General features: G+C 41.8%; 2 protein-coding genes across 6 annotated transcripts in view; one reads left to right on the forward strand and one right to left on the reverse strand.

Annotated features, from left to right (window-relative positions):
• Positions 1-5114, forward strand: part of LOC126542966 (putative polypeptide N-acetylgalactosaminyltransferase 9) — a 271398-nt gene extending 266284 nt beyond the window's left edge. For all 5 annotated transcript variants that reach the window (XM_055077516.2, XM_055077515.2, XM_050190093.3 and 2 more), the window contains one exon: positions 1422-5114. In XM_055077516.2, the coding sequence (XP_054933491.1) occupies positions 1422-1583 (162 nt within the window). In that variant the 3' untranslated portion in view covers positions 1584-5114. The remainder of the gene's footprint in view (positions 1-1421) is intronic.
• The window catches only part of LOC126542964 (integrin alpha-PS1-like), a 141422-nt gene continuing 125100 nt past the window's right edge, over positions 5113-21434 (reverse strand). Inside the window, exons 24-26 of the mRNA XM_050190091.3 lie at positions 17762-17863; positions 11099-11227; positions 5113-9600 (exon numbers count right to left, since the gene is read on the reverse strand). Coding sequence (XP_050046048.1) covers positions 9520-9600; positions 11099-11227; positions 17762-17863 — 312 coding nt within the window. The 3' untranslated portion in view covers positions 5113-9519. The remainder of the gene's footprint in view (positions 9601-11098; positions 11228-17761; positions 17864-21434) is intronic.

Below are 21434 nucleotides of genomic sequence, written 5' to 3' on the forward strand. Positions count from 1 at the left end.
TAATATAGAATTTTAAAAAACTCTGAACATTTGTAATCAAAACTGGAAGAGCTCTATCTGGCATAGATATATTCTTGCCTCACAGCTAAAGGGACACTAAAGGCAAATATTAAGCTAAAGTGATAGAGTAGTGCTCGAGAATCTCTAAGGCGTTCATATTATCTCGAACAGAGCCTCAGTAATCGAGAAGTTGAGGTAAATGTAGGACATGATTAGACTCCTCCTGGACATTCAAGTACTTTCCCAATGACGAATTCACTCCTCTCAAATCCCGGCCACTGCGGTAGCATTTCAATGGGAGCGAAATGCTTGCATTTAGGTACATGTTAAGGAACCTCAGGTGGCCAAAATTAATCTAGAGTCCCCCACTATGGTGTGCCTAATAATCAGATCGTGTCTGGAACGTAAAACCCCATGCTTTCTTTTTTAAGGCACTCCTCATTTAACTTCTGTCACTAGTAGTTGACCACACATTATAAAAACGTTATTGTATTGCATTATAGGACAAAGAAAAGTTATACTTGTCCAGTTATGTATAATTTTTAGAAAAAGAAAAAACTTATTGACATTGCTCTTGACAACGACGTGGGCGGTCGAAAGGATTCGTTTTCGCTCGACGCTGTGCCACCCGCACTTTGGTATTTCAGTATCCTTATCACGCGATAAGGATACTGTGCTGTGCTGGTTTTGCTGGCTTGCGAATCTCTCACAAACTGCAAATAGCAAAGAATTCCACTTCCATGTATTGTCGCGGGATGCCCGAACGGTCCATGCTACTTGACCTGCAGGAGCTGCAGCGGCGAATCCACCGCTGTGTCGTGGCTTAGTTTCTCCATAGCCGGGCATTTGCGGTTTGTGCTATACACCATACCGCTGTCCTTCTGGTGCCGTTTTACTCACCAACGGCCGTAAAAGCCCGCAAAGTGCAGTGATAGCAAAATTGACGTCGCCACTCCTCAGTTTGGTGGCGGGAGATTTGAATTGCGATAGAGGTATTTGGACCCTGCAGATGCAATTTTCTTGCAAACTAAGTCTTTTCTTGGCATGAAACAAGTGTTGCGAGGTTTCTGGGATGGTATTTAAATGGTCCACGTCGAGTTAGTAGTTGCCTTTAGTGTCTCCTTTAAACAAAGTTGTCACTTACATTTAGTTAATGGTACTATATAAAGCAAAAAATATGCTTGATGATGCTTTGTGTACTTTCCAAGTTATGAGGGTAATTTGAAAAGTTGTACCAAATGTTGGTCACTAAATATCTCACTGATAGTAAATTAACAGCAGTTTTGCTTAGCGATCTGCAATCGCATCAGGACCGCGTGGTCATGAATTAATGCAAAAGGCATGGATTTCTTTTTCTTTGTATGAGTGATTTTAGCTGGAAATCACTTACTCCAAATACCATGCTCTCTTGCATTATACAGAGTGGCACAGTTCAGCATGGTAGCAGTCGGAAGTGCCTGGAGATGTCAGAGGACCGCCAAAAAGTCAGCATGGAGATCTGCTCTGGGAGTCTCAGGCAGAGCTGGATCTTCCAGAACTACAACAAGACCAAGGCCATCAAGATTCCCAGTCGGGGCCACTAGGTTGCCGTGAACAACCCAGCTGCTGCTGCAAGGGATTTCTCACTTGACAGGACCTCATAATATCTGTGCATGAAGTGAAAGTCAAGACAAACATAAGAAACAAAACAAAAAAGGGAACGTGGACAATTTAAAGGTGCGTGCTAGCAGTGAACTGACGGTGTCGCAATTGTTGTGAGTGCATCAGCTCATCGGTCACATCACTTCGGCCAGACCTCGGGAGGGTGCCCCGGCTGCCTTTCCATTCATCTGCCTCCTCAGCTCAGTTACAGCTGAATTCAAGGCTGCTATCTTGTGCGCGTTCGAAAAGCCGACGCGCAGTTTCACCTCACACGGTTGGCCTATATTGGCCTAGGCCGCAATATCAGCACGGCCTAGGACAATTGTGTGCGACGAAACTGAACGGTGGCTTTTCGAATGCATGCGAGATAGTGGCCCAGGCATTCAGTTGCAGTGGACTCGTGCTTTGATGTTTGCTTTGTTGCTGGATCAGCTGTCATTTCGATATCGTCACAAGGTTCCTGCCGACGGAGGCAAAAGAAAATTCTGGTGGCCACCGCGTTTATAAGGATGTCATTTGGCATGCACCACAGGCCTCCATCCTCTACAGTTGGCAGATTGAGAGAAGATTTTGCCGAGCACCCTTACGAAGTGCCAAGAATCAAAAATGTTGGAAGTTCGAGGTGCTTCCCAACTGACTGGCTGCAAGCGTTTCGCCAACAGTGCCTCATCTGTGAATTTTTTCATCCATGTTTTGATGAGTGCTGAGTGTTATTTTTGCTGAGTGTTTTTTTTTTTATTATTATTCAATCGACTTTTTGTGTCATTGTTGCTGCTGTTATTGTTTGCACGGATGCCCTTGCAAACTGCAAAGACTGAAGCACATTGTTATTGGCAAGGCATCCCACAAAGACTGTGTAACAAATTTACCACTTCGTTGGTGTATTTTTGCAAAAAAAAAAAAAATGTACTATGTGTAGTGGGCTGCCAGCAGCTTAGCTCTGCGCTACAAGTGGCCGTCTGGTTTCAGCACACATACACAGACAAATTAAAAGCACATGTTTTTTTACCACGCGAGCCATTTGCAAGTTGTGCTGCCAGAGTTTATAGCCATAAGTATTTTTCTTTAAATTGCTGCACATGAACTGCTTGCTTTTGGTTGTCGTCCCACTAAAATGGCCAGAAAACCTAGAGATAGAGTTTATTTCATCAGGGTGTTTGGGGAGAGAACATTTCTGTGGGTTTTTATATGTAGAGTTCTTGGAGGTGCTCCTCTAGGCTTTCTTTCTTTGTTTTTTCTTGAAGGTGGTGTGGGTTCTGGGAGATCGCTTTCGTCTACTCTTTAAAATTAAATATAGCAGCTGCTGTGTCGCATGTGCTTTGGTTCTCTTCTGTTAAAATTTGTAGCATTCCATCTTTTCTAGTCAGTTTGTGCATTCCAGTTTTTTCTGTTTTCCTTTTTGGCCCTGCATACATCTGTGTACAAAGCGGTGACTGAAATTTAAGGGAAAGGACTTGTGTGTGCGTGTGTTTACCTTGCACTCAAAGATTTGAGAATTGTGCCTTATCAAAAGTAATGTTTGCAACAAACAAGTTTTTTTAATGAATAAAATTCTGTTCAAACATTCACACTATATTACAAAGGCTTATGTCGTGAAAATGATATTCAACTTGAAAGCCTATATGTCTGCTGTTGCAAAATGTCCTAGTCAAAAGTACTAAGCGTGTGCACGGACCTCAGATGGTGGGTGTTACCTCTCGTCTATTCTATCGCTCATTAGTGCAAAAAATATGAACTTGGTGGAACAATTCCAGGACTGAGCTTGTAAAATTTAATGAACTTGCAAACGAATTACTCCAGGTCTCGTCAGAGTATTCCCATTTGCTATCTGCGCACAGCTGCCACCATTTCCGGAGGTCATGGAAGCAAGCAGAGAAGGCTTCAGCCTGGGCTGCGATATTGCAGCAATGCCTTTTCCCAATGCTAATGCCTTTTGGTGCTTTTCGCATTCATGAGTGGTCAAGGTGGCGCTCTGCCCCGGCAGCCCTGGATGCTCTCTATCATATTAGAGCAGTTTTGTTTTCTTCCATACGTTTATGAAGCTTCCCGTTCAATGGCAATCTCACATGAAGAAACAAAACGAAATTAAATGGTGGCAGGTGGTGTAAATATGGGGGATGCAAAACAGGAATATGGGTGTTTGGCCAGATAGCCATGGTCTGATACAGCAGTGTGGGGCCTTGCATAATAACAAGAACCACTGTCCAGATGGCAAATAAGAATGGCACTGCTGAAGTGGTTGGCACAAACATGGCATCTATGAATGAGGAATGGCAATGATTTGACAATGATGACTGCAGTCATTTGTCATCAGTATAAGGGAAAGGCTGGATGGCTGGACAGACATGGCAAACTTAGTTTTCAGCCTTGCAACTGCTGTCGTAGTAAATAATTTGTGCACCAAGCTCTGAGTGGTGATTAACGCATAAAGTTTCATGCGCTAATTATTAGAGGGAACTGTGCCGCCATTGCCTACAGGAGCTGCAAGCAAGGCACATCAGCCAGCATGGGGATGATGGCTAGTACATGGGGCTTCCTAGACTTCGTCCTTCCGTCTGTAAACGACTTCGTGACTATGTAAGCTGCTCATTTTCAAAAGAGTAGCATGCTGTAAATAATTAAACAATTGCAATTGCCTGAGGGCCTGATTAGAATGGAGGACCTCTACCACAGAAGCCTGATATTGAAACCATTACACCACAAACGCATGTGTCGACAAGCAGCATAGAGCATGTTTAAGAATTTGTCACGAGGAAACCAGTGCATTGAGACGCTTGGCGTGTATTGATTTGGCCACCTCAACAAGCGGAACCGTTACAATTAGCAGCGATTATGCATGTTCTCAGTCTTATTGCATACTGTACTTAGAAAAATTATACATTGCTTTGAAATTTAGGCCAATAAAGGCAGGCAAAGTGTAGTAAGCAAAGCCACAAGAATGTCTGAAGCCACAAGCACTAAGCTCAGAAGAATCCATGTACTAACCATCATTCCCATGATGGCTGAACAATTGCAGCGCCACAGTTCCCTCTATTAATTATTGTAGGAAACTATTTATACATTAAAGAATGCCAGGTAGCCATAATCAATCCGAAGTCCTATACTACGAAAACTCTTAGAGCCCTTGCGTCACTTTCATTAAACCCCATCACTCAATCATCGCAAATCTGACGCAGCACCCTGTGCCAGGCCATGCAGGTATATATGCACGCAACACAGTGCAATTTAAAAGATAAAAGGTTTATTTCACAGAGATGTACACATGACTGCAGTTCATTCAGCCACTATATAACCTTCAAGCCCAAAACCAACAAATGAAAGGAGGGACATTCAAACAACTGTGTCATGTTTGCAGGTGAACAGGTAGTTTGATAGACACCATGAGTTTGTTACCAGCTGCTGCACTCATTTCATATGTTCCAAGGCGTGTGCAACACATCATCTTGTGCTTCTTTTTTCTCAGCATTCCAACAGCATTCCAACAATAAAAACAAAAGGAGAGTTAGTACTGTTATACTGAAAATGTGCCCAGCAGTTTTTACATGAGACTTATGAAAACCACCTGAACGCACAGCAGCCAATTAACATACCTAAAGTCTTTATCTTGCATGTTTATTGCTACATCACATGGTAATATTTAAGAATATCTCTTTAGCATATGACTTGTTTCTCAGGAAATCAGTTCTTAATGCTTTGCTCAAGTCTGGAAAAACTTTCCACTTTCATTGCAGCATGTATTTAGGCAGCACTGGTAGATTTAGCACAAGCCTGAATTAATAGAGAAAAAAAATCGTACCAAACGTACACTTTCAATGCAAATAAAGTTGTAGCTGGCCTGGGTAATACATATATATCCAATATGAGGCAATCTTATGAAACGGTCTTCTTCCAGGCTAAGTTACTTGGACTGCGAAATTTATGCAGTCTTTATGAATATTTTGCTTCTTGGCATGGTAGCAGACCAGCTTTAAAACGATGCAACACAAAGTCCAATGTCAAAACTGTAGGGAAGCTAGGAAGACTACAATAGACAGGAACACTGCTCACTTTGGCGTTTTTTTTTTTCATGAACTGTTGTAAAACCTCATGAAAAGCAGTTCCCATGAGACACACTTATGCACTAATTTATTTGTCAAGTGTTCAAAAAGTGGAATTCCTCTTGTACATCCCAAAACTTGCAGAACAACTGTGCAGCCTATTAAATCACAGTTAAATGTAAAACAGCACTGCAGTGTGCACATCTTGCAATGGACAGGAACTGGAAGAACATACACTGCATTACCGCTGATGCTTTCCTCATTACATACGCAATGACAGCTTATCTCCATACCTTGCCTGAAAGCCTATGTGCAGTAGAATTGCACTAGCACAAAAGAAGACTTACTGACACACACATTTTAATTCTGCAAGCTTCGCTTTGCATAACAGTTTAATGATGCATCATGCTGTGTTAAGCAGAGCTGGGAAACCCATTTTTTATTGTCTGGTGCACAAATCCAATGGCTTTGATTTAGATACAAATTCATTTGCAGCCTTCTATACTGTGACAGCTGGCAACTTGGTAAATAAATAGTTGTGGTTATATGTAAACAACAACAACAACAACAAAAGACGAGAACGTAGAAAACCTGCAAAGCAATGACCCTATGTACATTTCCACATGAAAGGAAGATAAGCAAAATGTGCATTCATTGTTCGCCCTTAAATTTCCATTCATCCTCCTATTACAATGAAGCTAGTTACAGCAAAATGTCACAATGACATGATAATAAAGGTAGCACCTGTGCAACAAGAAAATTTTAAGAAAGAAGGTCCTGTGATGTGCAAGGCAGCACTAATAATATTTGGCATCAGCATCCTTTAACTGTGGCATTACATCATATGAGCTACTTCAGAAGTGAACTAACTAGTGTAGCGTCAAAAGCTGTTGCCATTGGCCAAGAAGAGTGTAGCATTTGGACTTTAGTTATAGCAACACCATGTGCTGTTGCCCTCCTGGAAGCTTGCATTGGTCAAAATATGGTTGCTGTTCAGGAGTCTCCACAGCTGATGTAAATTCACTCATCTAGTTTGCTGGCAGAAGTAAAAGGAAGACTGTGCCAGCATCGGTTGGCAACAGCACTTACTATTGTAGGAGTGTTTATGGGGTCACGCTTTTGATGACATTCAGCTTGGCTAAAAGATAACACATTTTGTTCCAAGAATTTGCTCATATTTCCAGAACATAGAGTAACATACCCTTAACCAGTATAATAGGCTAAAATCAACACTGTACAACACAGGCCTATGTCACAACTTAAGAGTGCTTACATAAGAAAATTCGATGTCCAAAGTGGAAACAAAAAATGTTTGCAACATGGTTCCTGCAAGAAAAGAGTGATTGCTCCTAAAGGCTGAAATCCGATTCCTTGCAGAGTGTAGCATCTGTTTGACAGACCTATGCAAAGTGTGCTTTGTTTGGCATACAGACAGTCCCACCTCCATCTTGAAAGTGGAACAGAAAGGACTCTCCTAACCATATCATTAAAAATTAGAGCAGAATATGAAACTAAACAAATTTTGCTCAACATGAGCCTTGCTCTTCCACATATATAGTCATGCCTCGTGTACCAGTGTGCATCTTTTTCTCTCCATTGTTTGCTGGACCCTCTACAAGAATAAAATCTGGAACTGCTAACAACAACCTTCTCAAGGCACTGCATGAAATGTGGACTGTCCGGTACTCGTTCATACATAATTGAAAAATGAAACGTAAACGATCTTGAGTGCACGACCACTATATCATCATCTTCCAGAGTTCATTAAGAAGCTTACTTTGATTTTTCTCCCCCCATCTACCTGTAAGCGCACAATGCCATTTCCTAATGGCTGCACCCATGCCAACGTCACCTACATCTACAAGAGTGGCAGTGTGGTGCTGAACTTCGTTTAACAGCAGTCTGGTCATGGATGGCGAATGCATCAGAGCTGCCTGTTTCTATTTACTCATCATATGAGGCCCTCATCATGGGACTTGCATTTCGGCACTGTTTCTGGAAACACCATGGCAGTGAACTATGTTGGGAGGATGCCAGATGTCCTCCCTGTGTGCAAATCGCCAGGCTCCAGCCCTTGTCGTGAAGAAATTTTAGGACAGCACTACGTGCATTGCTCACAATACATGTGTTGTAAATGACACATTCATATGCGCATCTCCACGATTAGAAAGCCTAGCATTTAAATAAATAAGCATAGATTTCTTTCTGTACAGGACAACACAAAAAAAAAATATTAGAGAGAACAAGGTCTAGTCCCCTTTGATAGACATGAGAAACCCTGACAACAGCACCACTTGAGTTCTGCTGTTTCCAGCAACTCAAAGTATTACTTTGAAAAAATTGTTGGCTTATGGCCTTGAAGTCAGTGTGAATCTATGTTATCACTACAATATGTTCCCCAAGGAAGGGAGAAATTATAGCAACATAAATTTAAATAGTGGGGAAGAAATAAACTCACAGAATGCAAGAAGGTCGTTACATCTTGTTGCTTAGCATGAATGCAGCTTGTTGTTAAGAGCCATGCTCAACGAAACTTCAAGAACTGAATGAAATGTGATTTTTACAGCCTGTAAATCTAGAATGGTGCCATTGCCTTGTGGAATACATCAAAAGCTAGCCATCTATGGTGCACAGTCTGTGGTGTGACTACTAAGCAGTGTCGCAGCATTGCTCAGCATGCACCATTCATTCCAGAAAAATGTGTAGGCCAATGCTACCGTGACACCAGTGTGTGCAAGGTCTTGTAGGACCAGCACCGGCTTTGCTTTCACATATTCAAAGCATTGCAGGCTGCAGAGGCCATAATATTCTCAACCCATGCTAATGCCAGAAAGTCAAGCAGTTCCTTAAGGTTTTCTGTTTACTTTGGCTGCAGTACCAGTGGGCGGCACCTTTTCAGAACAGATGGCACAAGAGTGCACCCATATGAAAAGTAACAAATGATCTGTTTTCAGTTGATGATTGCTGCATACATCCAAATTTAAGCCTCACTTACTGTTATCTACAACATAGTTCTCACGATGAAAACTCTGCCGTGTAGAACATCTTGTACTGAAATTCAAGAATGAGGGTGCAAATCTGGTGTTTCCTTTCATATTTGTGCACCATGTACAGTCAGCAGTGAAAGTCTAGCAGCCACGGCAAAATTTCTTCTAGCACTGCTGTGCAGCGTGGAATTGTGTCAATGCAATATCTTGGTCGAACAGGCACACATAGACTGTACTACATGATTTCAGCTGGCATACCTAAGTTGCTAAGAAGAAAAACAATATTTCATGGCAGCTGTGGGCTTCAGACTTTCGCTTGGGACTGTACATCAACATACAAAGGTAGACAGAGCATAGGAGTGGCTCTCTAGTTAAGTTTAGGCTTAAAAAAAGAAACCTTCAGAGTGTTCACATAAGTCGCAGTCATGCCACCTGATGTTTGCATGGTTTGTGCACCTATAGTGATGGAACACCATCCTGCACTTTGTTTACCATTGTCCATAGGTGTGAACATCGCCAAAGGCAAAGGCATTGTGTAAGCCCAGCAATACATCTCATACACGAAAAAATGTCGTTGTCCATATAACTGGCTCAAAGTCACAAGCTGCGGAAGAAAATGCTAGAGCAAGATGGCTCCCCAGTGGGTGTAAATTACTGAAGATGAAGGCGGTGAAAAGAGCAAGAAATGAATGGAGAGTAAGGTTAACGGCTTAACACAGGCACCGCTGGGCACGCAGCTATCGGCAGACCTCGACCTGAGATCGGCTAGGAAGGTGCACTTGGATAGCACGCCCGGACGGATGTCACACTCATTCCGCTTGGCTCGGATGTTGTTTGCGCACATCGTCTCTCCATTATGTGCCATTAAAATCCTTGTCCGATGTAGGTGCTGGTGAGTAGCCATCAGCTGGACGCTTCCTCTTGAAGAAGCCCAACTGCAGGGACAAATCGTGTTATTGTAAACATGCTCTGTCATCATGTTTCACAGCCAGTGCTCTTAAACTGCCTCATCAATGACAGTTATGATACAGTTTATAAACAAATCAAATCATACTAATTAAAAATTAGGCACATGCTGCACATTACTTGTTGTTAAGAATTCATCACAGCTGCTGTACTGTTGCACTAACAAAGGCCCCACATAGAAGCTACAGTATAACATAAAACAAATTTTATGACAGTGACGGAAGTCCCACTTGCACATGTGAGACTTGGTTCAAGTAATCCAGACTACGAAAAATAGAGATACCGTAGGTTGCTTGCCTTATTTGCTTTATGTTACAACATACAAGCAGCCATAAGCAACCTGATCAAAGGGGGAAAGAAGGGAATTGATACAGTACCCAAAGAAGTGATAGCCTTTTCTTTTCTTTTTACTAAAATTATTTGTCAACATTAACAGACTTTTTAACTATAACAGAGGAATAAAAATCTGAAGCTTTTAAGAGAAAGAAACATTGAATACCATATCATAAATGTTTTTATGCACTAAAATTGAGATTGCAATGTTGAACAGACAATGTGAGTGTCGAGCTCGCATATTTCACACATGAAAGCCACACGCTGCTGGCCATTGACCCTGTGTCCATAAAAAAGCCAGTTACAATCACTGCAGTCAACATGAATTAATTTTATGTTGGTTAACTGCATAAACCTTAAATAAATGCTGCTCAAGAGTTACAGAAGGGAACTATAACTGTAAACATGTTCTTTTAGTTCTAGCACTGGATTATCCTAACCATACTTGTGCGTTCGATCAAAGTTGGATTAAAGAAGTTTAGATTATTAACCAGGACACATTATCAGGTACTCTAATTTTATATAAGGCTTAGACCAAGTTACAATGGCTCCCTTATATAATACACAAGAAGTCAAGCACTCTCACGAAACTCAAGCATTCTGTGATTCTAAAAGAGTGATTAAATGTGCTTGGCCATTATTCATCTAGTACTGGCATGTTTATTTATGCAACGCTGTTAAGCATAATTTAGCAGCATGGTGGTACATCAGCAAGCGTAATCAAGTTCTTTTTGTGTGAGTGCAACCAATGTATGAAGTTGCTGTGTGTAGCTCATCTGCATCACAGATGTGCTTACTCTCAGTGCCTCCCATCATGAAAAAAATGTTTATATTAGATCATAGGTAATACAACAGGCTGTGTGTTTCATGTTAGGCATGGCTTCAATTATGTGAGAAACAAATCTTTACTCAAGTAAAAACACACCAGCATGATTTTATTACATACCAGTGGACGAGAACTGTAGTGTCACTAGAATTCCCACCCTTCTTCTTTCATTTACACTGCTACACTGCTACAAATATTTTTTGCAGCTCTTGGTTAGCGTATATTCTTACACTGAGTTACTACAGTCACACAGCAGCACAACCCAGAGCTTCAACGGTACTGCTTGAATAGTGCATTAGAGTGCTCACCTTGTAGAGGATGAAGATGACCAATAGTAGTAGCAGGATGCCTGCAACAATGGCAAGGATGATGATCCAGAGAGCCACACCTTCTGTCTTCTGGTAAAGGCTTGCGTCGGGATAAGCTCTTGTTTCCGCCTGCATGAGGAAGCAAATCTCTGCATTTGTGTTTGCTCCATCATGAGTTTTGAAGCTATGACAAGCTATTCTTGTCGAAGCAAGAAACAGTGGAAAAAATTGCGATGTGGATTGTTTTATGCAATGGCATTGTGCAGAAGCTCTTACTGTGCGATGACTCCAGGAAAGCATGACTAGCTCATGTAATTAATTATCCTAGCTGTTGACACATTTTAACACCAGAAAACAACATGAAGCAGTATCATGCCATTTCAACAATGTATGTTTGGTTCCCACTGGTTCAAGCATGCACACTGCCTTCCATAAAATTTGCTCTCCATGTGAGGCCATGCAACAGGTGCAGAATGATTGGCACAGTTACTCTTCTTGCTCAAAAAAATGGTTGATTACCAATAAAAATCAGAAGAGCAGTTAATGTCTTGGTTCAACTTAGGAATGCCGGAACCTATGAACCACAGCCATGGTGCACATTATAGTGCATATAACTATCAACTCTAATATAAATTTATGTATCTCCTATGTGCGAAAGCCTATATTGTAAGCCTAGGTTGTGCACTGCACAGTTTGATAGAAGAATTTGTTGTGACAGATTGCCTGCTGTTGATATGAGCAAAACGAGAACAAGGTGAAAGCAGGAGCCAACGTTTCGACAAGTGGACTTGTCTTCTTCAAGGCGACATATGCTTTCCTCGCCACAGTATATATAAGTGGGGTTCTTCTAAAGGGGAGAGGGTGTAAAGCTGGTGCAGCAACGAGCGAAGGTGTGTCAGCATGTCGAATTGAGAATAAAAGAGCGCTGTGCACAAGGCCAGTGACCCGGTCATCTGTCAAGCATGTGTCAATGCCCGCGTGTTAACCGGTGTGTCAACGGCGTCTGACATGCCGGCTGGAAAAAAAAGAAAAGGGAAACAAATTTTAAACAGTAGGAAAAAGCTAAGAAACCAAACTAAGTGTTTTTGTCTATAGCTTGAAATTTAGCATAGCAAATAGATTCTAAAGCTCCCTTTGAAACATTTATGCCTTTTGGTTGCAGTGTCTTGAACTTATGGATAAGGTATGATTCTCTGTATTTTCTTTTTCGTTCAGAGCAGAAATTTGACTGTAAGATGTAGAGTTTAAGTTCATCAACGTTATGGCCTGTTTGGTTGAAATGCTCGGCGACAGCTTTGGGAAGCTTTTTAGCTGCGTCTGCGTGATGTCCATTTAATCTGACGTTCATTGATTGTCCTATTTCACCGATATATTGTTTCTTACAGAAGGAACATTCAAGGATATAAATCACATCCGAACTTGTACAAGTGAAGCTAGATATGACTTCGTGTGCATAACTATTTGCGGTGCTTTTAGTTTTAATGTCACTTTGAAGGTGGCTGCAAGTTTTCCACCTGGGGCGACAACATGCTTTTATTTCGGGGAATGCTGTTGGCTGACTTTTGCGTGCACTAACGTGTCTTTAAAGTTCCTGTTGCGGTGATAGGTAACCCTACGTACATCCGGGAACGCTTTTCTCAGACGCTCGTTACTTGATAATATTGGTTGGTATTTTCATAGGATGTAGTTTATGTTTGGGAGTGCATTAGAATATTTTGTTATAAAGGCCGGTGGTCTGTCAGATACTGGTGTGGGCTGTTTCTTCACCAATTCCGATTGTCTCTCCAATCTTGACGTGGCATCATAAGCTCTATCGAGAGCAACTTCGGTATAGTTCCTTTCTGCTAGCGTTGTTTTAAGGTCCTTTAGGTGGTGGATATAATTGTGGTCTTCACTGCAGATTCTTCTTATTCATTTCGCTTGTCCGACAAAAATTCCTTGCTTGCAGTGTCGCGGGTCATGACTGTTGTAGTCTAAATATTGCTGGCTATCCGTAGGCTTCCGGTAACGTGTCGTTCTCAGTTTTCCGTTTTCTATGTAGACCGTCGTGTGCAGGAAGTTGATCTGACTATGAGAATGGTGAGCAGTAAATTTAATACTCGGGTGAAAGTAATTGAAATGGCAAATTAAGTCGCTTCGAAGCCAATCGCGAGGATTACAAAGGCGGAGTCGGTGCCATTGCTGACAGCAGCGAATTCTTTCAATGAAAAACACAGCACCGCACGGCAAGAAGCTTAATAGCGAACATAGAAGCAGCTAGGCCTAACGTTGCCGCGGTGGTGGCTACGGCTGCTAGCGAATCTGCGTGCAAGAGTGCGGGTTCGAGGCGACGAGATAATCAAAGTGGCGGCGGTGGTGTCTTTTATTAGTGCCATTTCAGACCTGCAGTCAGGGCAATATACATTGACTATATGTAGTACGTGGTGGTGCCTCAAAGCCGTGTGAATTATTTGGCAGGTTCGAAAAACCGGGCTTCTGGAAAATCGGTTGTTAATTACTCTGGCAATACCTCGTGCTGATGACACGGTGTCAATGACGACTCATTGCAATTCCTCTGTTACTGGAGCCAGCGTAAACACAACTTTCGTTCCCTTTCAATAAAGTTACAGCTAATTTTCCCTGATAAAAGCACAAATTCCCCCAGTTTTCCCTGAGTATTTCCAGACTATTCAAATTCCCTGAGAATTCCCGGTTTTCCCGGTTGGTAGACACCCTGGAAAATACAGGGAATCAAACCTTATCCATAAGTTCAAGACATTGCAACCAATAGGCGTAAACGTTTCAAAGGGAGCTTTAGAATCTATTCGCTATGCTAAATTTTAAGCTATCGACAACAACACTTAGTTTGGTTTCTTAGCTTTTTTATTTTTTTAAATATTTTTTCCTTCTCTTTTTTTTTTTTTCCAGTCGGCGTGTCAGATGCCGTTGACCCGCCGGCTAACACGTGGGCGTTGACACGTGCTTGACAGACGGCCGGGTCACTGGCCTTGTGCACAGCGCTTCTTTATTCTCAATTCAACACGCTGACACACCTTCGCTCTTTGCCGCACCCACCCGCCTTACACCCTATCCTCTTTAGAAGAACCCCACTTATATACACTGTGCGAGGAAAGTGTGTGTGTGTGTGTCGCCTTGAAAAAGACAAGTCCACTTGTCGAAATGTTGGCTCCTGCTTTCACTTTGTTCTCGTTTTGCTCATAGTCGAATTTCCATCTCCCGCCTTCCCCGTGCTGTTGATATGTAACACACATCTGAAGTGCTATGATTCTTGTACCTGTTGTGTACCCCATCACTAGTTTTTTGTAAGAATCTGCCTAAACTGGCATCAACTAACATAACACCAACAATTCATAAGTTTAGTTGGAAGGAAGTGGCTTATGAGACACATTATGCAAACATGTCAATCTAAAAGAATAATTTCTGAAGGCCCTCCCATCATATCCCCTTCAAGCCCTGTATGCGAAATTGTGCAGGTCAAGATAGTTTGTCAAAAGCAACAGCACTGATGAAAATAATAATATTTAAGATGCATCCCATACATCTTGGAACACTTCTAATTGGACTTTTGCTGCAAGTTTCAATAATATGTATAAGGTGTTTTGTAAAACATGTTGGAAGGTAGACGGGTGGGTGTTTTCTTAGAGTGTCAGTATGCCATCATGTAGAAGCTTCACTTCTTCCACTGTTTTGCAGTGTAAGCTGTTATTGGCTCATTCCAATAGCCATTTCGGTTCGCAATGTTGGTTCACAATGAGAAAAAAATATGCCCAGCTCATGCCAGGATTGAACCTGGGCCCACTGTGCGGGAGTCGGCTACTCCACCACTATGCCACACCAGTGCTTGCTAGTTTGCAATGGAAACATGCCATATAAACGCATCCTAGCACATGAGAAAACACGCGATGTGACATGCGCGCCGTGTAGGCGTCGACATGTGGGCACTTTTCATCGCAGTTGCATGTTGTTACACCAGGTGGCATGCCATGTAGCAGTTGCATAGGTAGCGGTACAAGGTAGATAGAGAAGGTTCAAGGAAGGAAAGGAAGATTAAGGAGACATACTAAAATGCTAGAATGAAAAAGACATGTCTTGTGTACCTGATTGAATCAAGCAGCCTAGGTGATGTTTGTTATCGTCCCATTTCACAGGGAATTCAAATAAATAATCATGATCACCATTAGCATTGCATCATGTAATTTGTCAAGCGATGTGAGATGTGTGCCACATAGCGTCTATTCGTGCGCCCTTTGCATTACAGTTGCGTTGTATTCCACCAGGTGTCCCGACATGTAGCAGTTGCATGTGGCAGTTCCATGGTGCATGTAGATGGACCTGGTTAACTCAAGCAGGCTAGGCGACTATTTGTCACCACCTAGTTTCAAATGGGATGCCAATAAATCATCATCATTATAGTCAACAGCATCTTGTTGTGCCACGGTCAAGGGATGTGACATGTGTGCCGCGTAGTCTTAATCCCCTAGTTTACTCTTTGGCGTACGTTATGGCGCCTCCTAGCAAGGTACGAACCACTGCTGAAGAAGCGAATCGTAGAGCTACGTGCGCAGCTGTAACCAGGCAATATTGGGCTCAGCAGACCACTGTGCAGAAAACACCACAAGCCGCAGCTCGTCGTCGACACCGAACGGACAGTTCAGATCATTCTCGTGAAAATAATGTGAAGCGACTTCGCCACAAAGACCCTCTAGTGTGTGCTGCTGAAGATGCAGCTCCTATGGAGCTGCTCCTCCAGCTTATGCTGCGACTGTGCTGCGTGTGCCACACAGGCCTGTTCCTTTTTCACAGTGTTTTACATCAGGCATAGTCTTAAAGTAGTTGGATAGGCCATTTCCAAGTATGCTAGACATGAAATAGTTATGTTTTCATATATTACGTCCCTGTAGAGAGTTCTCGTTAGGAGTCAACATTTTGCAAACTTGTCAAATATCGCTGAATAACTCTTCTGCAGTAATATCCTTTCCACGATTTTGAACAGGGAAGAAATGTGGTGAAAATAACCTTTTAATTGACTTAATTGGCCCCTGATAGGTATACCTCAGCTGTAACTTTGGTAAAAGAGTAACTGAACAGTTTAAGAATGGAACATACTGTACACTGCTTCCCTGAGATAGCCAACAGTTGTTTTAACAAATCGCACCTCGATATAATCGACGTCATGAATATAGCAGGTTACTGGATATAACAAAGTAAATATAAAATTTGGTTGGTCACGCTTTGTTTCAATGGAGTAGCCATCATGTATACTGCCATGAACCACAACTCTGACTGCAGACTTCCAACGAAGCAGCATTGGTGAGGCCTAGTGGCCTGAGTAGTGCAGTAGGGGGCATGGCTGGTGACACAGTGTTGCGGTAAGCTCGCCACCAATATGTTAGCACTCTTAGACATTATTGGCAATCGAGGGTGAGTTCAAATGCATGAGTTACAGACAGTCGTCGTAGTTGAGTATGGATGCATGTGCGATCCTCTCCACATCCGATAAGTCTGTTGGAGCACGCGCACGCACATTTTGGCCAGCAACTTGGCTGGCTGGACCACAGTCTGCAAGCCCACGTGCCAATTCCACGTGATAGCATCAATCACATGGTTGAGTAACTGTATTCGTGGCTGTGCAAAGCATGTCTAAGCAATTTATTGTTGTTGTTCCATGCATTGTATCAGCACAGCAAGATGCCAGCGGGTCATCAAAATCCGCAGGAGACCATATGATGGCCCGTCGGAGGGAACCCTGCTTATGTTGCTTCCACACAGATCTGATGGCAATTTTTTTTCCCTCTGCAAATATCTGCGTGTATGCTTAAACAAATATTGGATATAACAAAGGTATCATCATGTATGATACAACTTTGTTGTAACGAGGTTCGGCTGTATGTGTAAATTTGTTGGTAGAAATCACTTAAGAGGAAGCTTTAGCTCGGGTGCTCCTATCTAAATAAATGCAAAAGGAGAATTCGTTTTTCTCGGCAACCACAGCACCGAATTTGACGAGGTTTGTTGGATTTAAAAGAAAAACTTAAAATCTAGTGACTGTTTGTTCTGAATTTTCGATTTAGGTCCTCAATTTTTAATTAAAGAATGGCAAAAAACGAAAATAAAAGAAAAACAAAACTATGAAGTTTACAACTCTGTAACTCAGCAACGAAAAATGATAATACAATTCTGTAAATTACATATAATAATGCATCTAAAGCGGACAAAATCTCAAATTATTTTGTAATATGGGAATGCAGCTTTTGCAGAACCCTTGTAAACAACGTAACAAATTCATGTAAGACATAAAATGACATGCCGAAATTGTCCACTTTCAATGGTCTAATGGATGCCGTTTACAGAACCGCGATATCTGTTCCTGATGCAGAGCTATTAATTCGTAAACTTTGTGCTTCTATACTTTTCAAACTTACGAATTTTTGAAAATCTTTGTAACAAAATTCAGGACCTAAATCAAAATTACGCTTCCAACAGTCACTAGAATTTAACTTTCTCTCTCGAATGCAACAAATTTCATTAATATCGGTCCAGGGGTTGTCTCAGAAAAACGTTTTTGCGTTTTATATGTATTTGCATAGACGGCGTCGGAGTTGGGCCCGAGCTAAAGCTTCCTCTTAAGTAAAATTAAACATCTTCAGCACATTTAATCCGTACCTCAGCATAGTCATCCTCTTCCTTCTGCCGAATCTCCAGGGATGAATCAAGAACAATTTCAGCTGAGGAGAATATGCTGACCTGGTCAACTGTTGCATAGTCCTGCAAGGAAATGAGGGGCAGGAGTTAAACCATTAGTATGCTGCCAAATAAAAATATGTTTCAGTAACTACAATTTCTGCGAGAGTCAGCTGCCAGGGGCAAACTGAAAGGCACTTCAGGAATCAATGTCCAACAAAACCTTCATTTACATAAGATACCTAGCGGTAGTAACTCGTGTGAGCACACACCATCGTGCTTGGAAATGGTTTACGCTTGAAAAATAGATGCTGTACAAGCAATGTTGCAAGACTGAAATGCTTTCTTATGCACTGGAAACAGACATTCCATGATGGCATTCCACGATGGCCCACTGTTTTCCATTTACCATAGCTAATGATACAACACACGTGAGGAGCAACAAACGAGGTTCAAGAACCTCAGTCAAGACAAAAGAGAAAGAGTGAGAAAGGACCTATAAGGGCATGGCTGCCAAAGCATGCACACTTATGTTGTCATTGCAACTGGTACTTTATAGATTGTATCAAATTGTGCAGCGAGTATGCTCCATGCATCACCGAGCCGCTCTTGCTTTCCATGTTGGAAAGCTAGCTTTGACTGTGCACACACATGGTGCTGCCATTTTGTGTGCTGGCTGCCACCTATTTTCTTTTATTCAAGTTATCTGACATCTGGCATCTCAAGTTATAATTATTCTGCCTTCTTACTGCACGAAAGTGCAAGGATGCCTGCTTGTACAGCGTGGCCCTTTATGAAAGGGAACACACGAGCGCGTGGCCTGTGCTCTGTGAAGGCTGCTTATAGCGCTAGCAACAGGCAGCAAGGGGAAGCACATCCGCTTGTAGCATCATCTATTGGTGGCCAGAATAAGCAGACGCAGCTGCTGGACTGTCACCTACGCCAGGTGGATGCACAACGCAGCGTCTGCTGCTAGCAAACCACACTCAGTACGCTAGCACACTGGAAATGTGGGAGTGCCAACATATGCCCGCCACTTAGCAGGCACTTCCAGCATATTTTAATGCATAAGCATTCTTTGGCGAATACTGCAGCAAGATCTGTCCGCCACGTGACGAGTATACTTTGTATCTGCACAAACATGTGTAATGTGCGAAGTTATGACATTTAATTGTTATAATGCCGTAAATGTAGATGATTGGTAGCTTTATAAGCGATAAGGGACAATTGAAAAAAGAAATTGATTAGAGAGCCTAACCAAAGACATACATAAGGTCCACAGAAAATGCATGGGGAAGCCTATAGTAGGCGTGGGCCAACTTGAACTTTGGGTGTAGGCCAACATGAATTTGGGGGTGGGCCAACTTGAAATTTAAGGGTGGGCCAACTTAAATTTGGTAGTGGGCCAAATTAAAATTTGGGGGTAGGCTTATGCACACTTTGACAACTCCAGTAGAGTTTCTGCATACTTTTTTGCAGTACGGAGTTCTGGCTCCCCACGCCCCCATCACTTGAATAAACCTCACCTGATTCGGAGCGGTTTAGGAGAAGTGCACTCAGGTGAAACTTTAGCTTAGGTAAATAAACATAATGACAACATTTGCTTAATCACTTAATATTAGCCTTAGTAAAAGTTCTGACAGAAACGTTTGTAATTTTGAAACGTTTGTAATTAAGTAAGATTGCTTAATTAGGTCTGACTAATCTCAAGATAACCTTAATTATCATTAATAATAATATTTTAATTAATTATATGATTAGGTTTTGTTGATTTAACCTTAGTAACTCTTGATTACGTAATAATTTAACATAAATTGATGTTAATTATCCTAACTATTCCTAATTACCCTCAATTAATTGCCATTATGCTTGACTAATTTTATCATAACTGATCTCATTAGTCTATATTAACTGATTAACTTCACTTACACGCGTACCTCTTAGTATTGACAATATATAGACATAATCATGAATCTCATTAGTCATGCGTAGTCATAAGGCATTCTCATATACATCTCTATAGGACCTCATGTAAACATAATATGCATGCCATGCATCATGCCATGTGTTACAGACATAAAACGGAGCGACGGACGGACAGAGTTCCAGGCGTATGTTGGTGCTTCCACATGTCCAGTGCGCTTGCGTACCCAACACGGTTTGCTAGCAGCAGACGTTGCGCTGCAGGCCCTGCTCCTTGCACAACAGTCATGCGAGGGGGGTTCCAGCTAATTCTAGCAGGCGCTTGTCTCTCAGCTATGCCTGGTTATTCTGGGCGCCAATAGATGACTCCACAAGCGGACGTGCTTCTCCCTGCTGCCACTTGCTGGCGCTCTAACCAGCGTCCGCAGAGCACAGGCCATGCGTTTGTGAGTTTCATTTCATAAAGGACCGCACTGTACACTTACACACAGCTGAAATATATAAAAATTCAAAGCAAGTGTCTTTTTCTTTTTTTAGTTAAGGGTGTATGTGGGCTTTAAGATTATTTTCTTTAATAGTTATTGAGATAGAATCATGAAAATTTTCAGGTTTATGTAGTTTTATGTGTTGGCCTTAAATGTAAAGCTTATTTGAATGTATGTCATACCATTCTTTCTTAACATAAACTTATTCGTAAAAATGCATTGGCATGTTTGTAAAAAAATATACTGCATAGTTTTTTTTTTTTTTATGCTCTTTACCATTACAATCTACACTAATCAGGGAGAGCTGTAAGATGAGTTTTGTCATTCTAGCTTGTCTGGAACAAAAGTTGTAAGCATTTGAACTCCATATTTGCAGTACAAGCACAATTACTACAATCAAAATTGTCATTTGTTTTAATTCATAGCTTCATCTTGCATTATTTGGTAGTCTTATGGCACTTGCCAAACACTAAAGTTCTAAATGAAGGAAGAATTATTAAAATTGGACTTGTGGAAGCTGAGAAAACTTCATCAGCAGATTGCACACTGGCTGAAAAAAAAGAAACAGCGAAAATCACACAAAATGTAAAGCACTATATTCAAAAGTTGTGCAACCAACAAAAAGAGTTTATTCAATAACTCGCACATTAATATGCCCCAGGTGAATTATCGGTGCATGGTTTTGCTTGGTGTCGCTGCTTTTCTGCATGAAGGAAGGCAGCTGAATCTGTCCGTCTTCGCTCTGCACTAGTGAGATGGTGACAGTCTTTTTCATCTCCTCTTTGTGTGCCCTTGCTGCTTTGCTGTATTTGTGTTTCTCACAGAGTACAAGGCGAGGCTTCTTCCATCCCTGCATTGTACCACATTACTGCTTCTGCAACTGCAGTAGAAACTTCAGTGCAAGAAGGGAGGCATGTTTGGTCTTTGGTGTGAGGAACCAGATCACAGACATAATGCAGCGACTCGTTTGCACTTTGTGTCTTGCCTCTGCGGCAGCATTGCAAGAGTTTTTGGCAGCAAGTCGTTCATCTATAGACAAGCACGAGAGCCTTACTAACATGCTCTGGCAAGCTCTGGTGCTTTGGAAGTGGCTCTCCTCTAGTAGTAGCAGCATTCTGTTAGCAGCACTCTGTTTTCACTACGAGTTGGCACCACTTGGGCCATGGGTGTCATTTCGGTACTGATCAGTTGAAGATATTTATTTGTTTGTTTGTTTAAAATGTTATTACAGGCCTCATGAGGCTTAT

Source organism: Dermacentor andersoni, chromosome 2 (assembly GCF_023375885.2).
Source record: "Dermacentor andersoni chromosome 2, qqDerAnde1_hic_scaffold, whole genome shotgun sequence".
Classification (NCBI taxonomy): Eukaryota; Metazoa; Arthropoda; class Arachnida; order Ixodida; family Ixodidae; genus Dermacentor; species Dermacentor andersoni.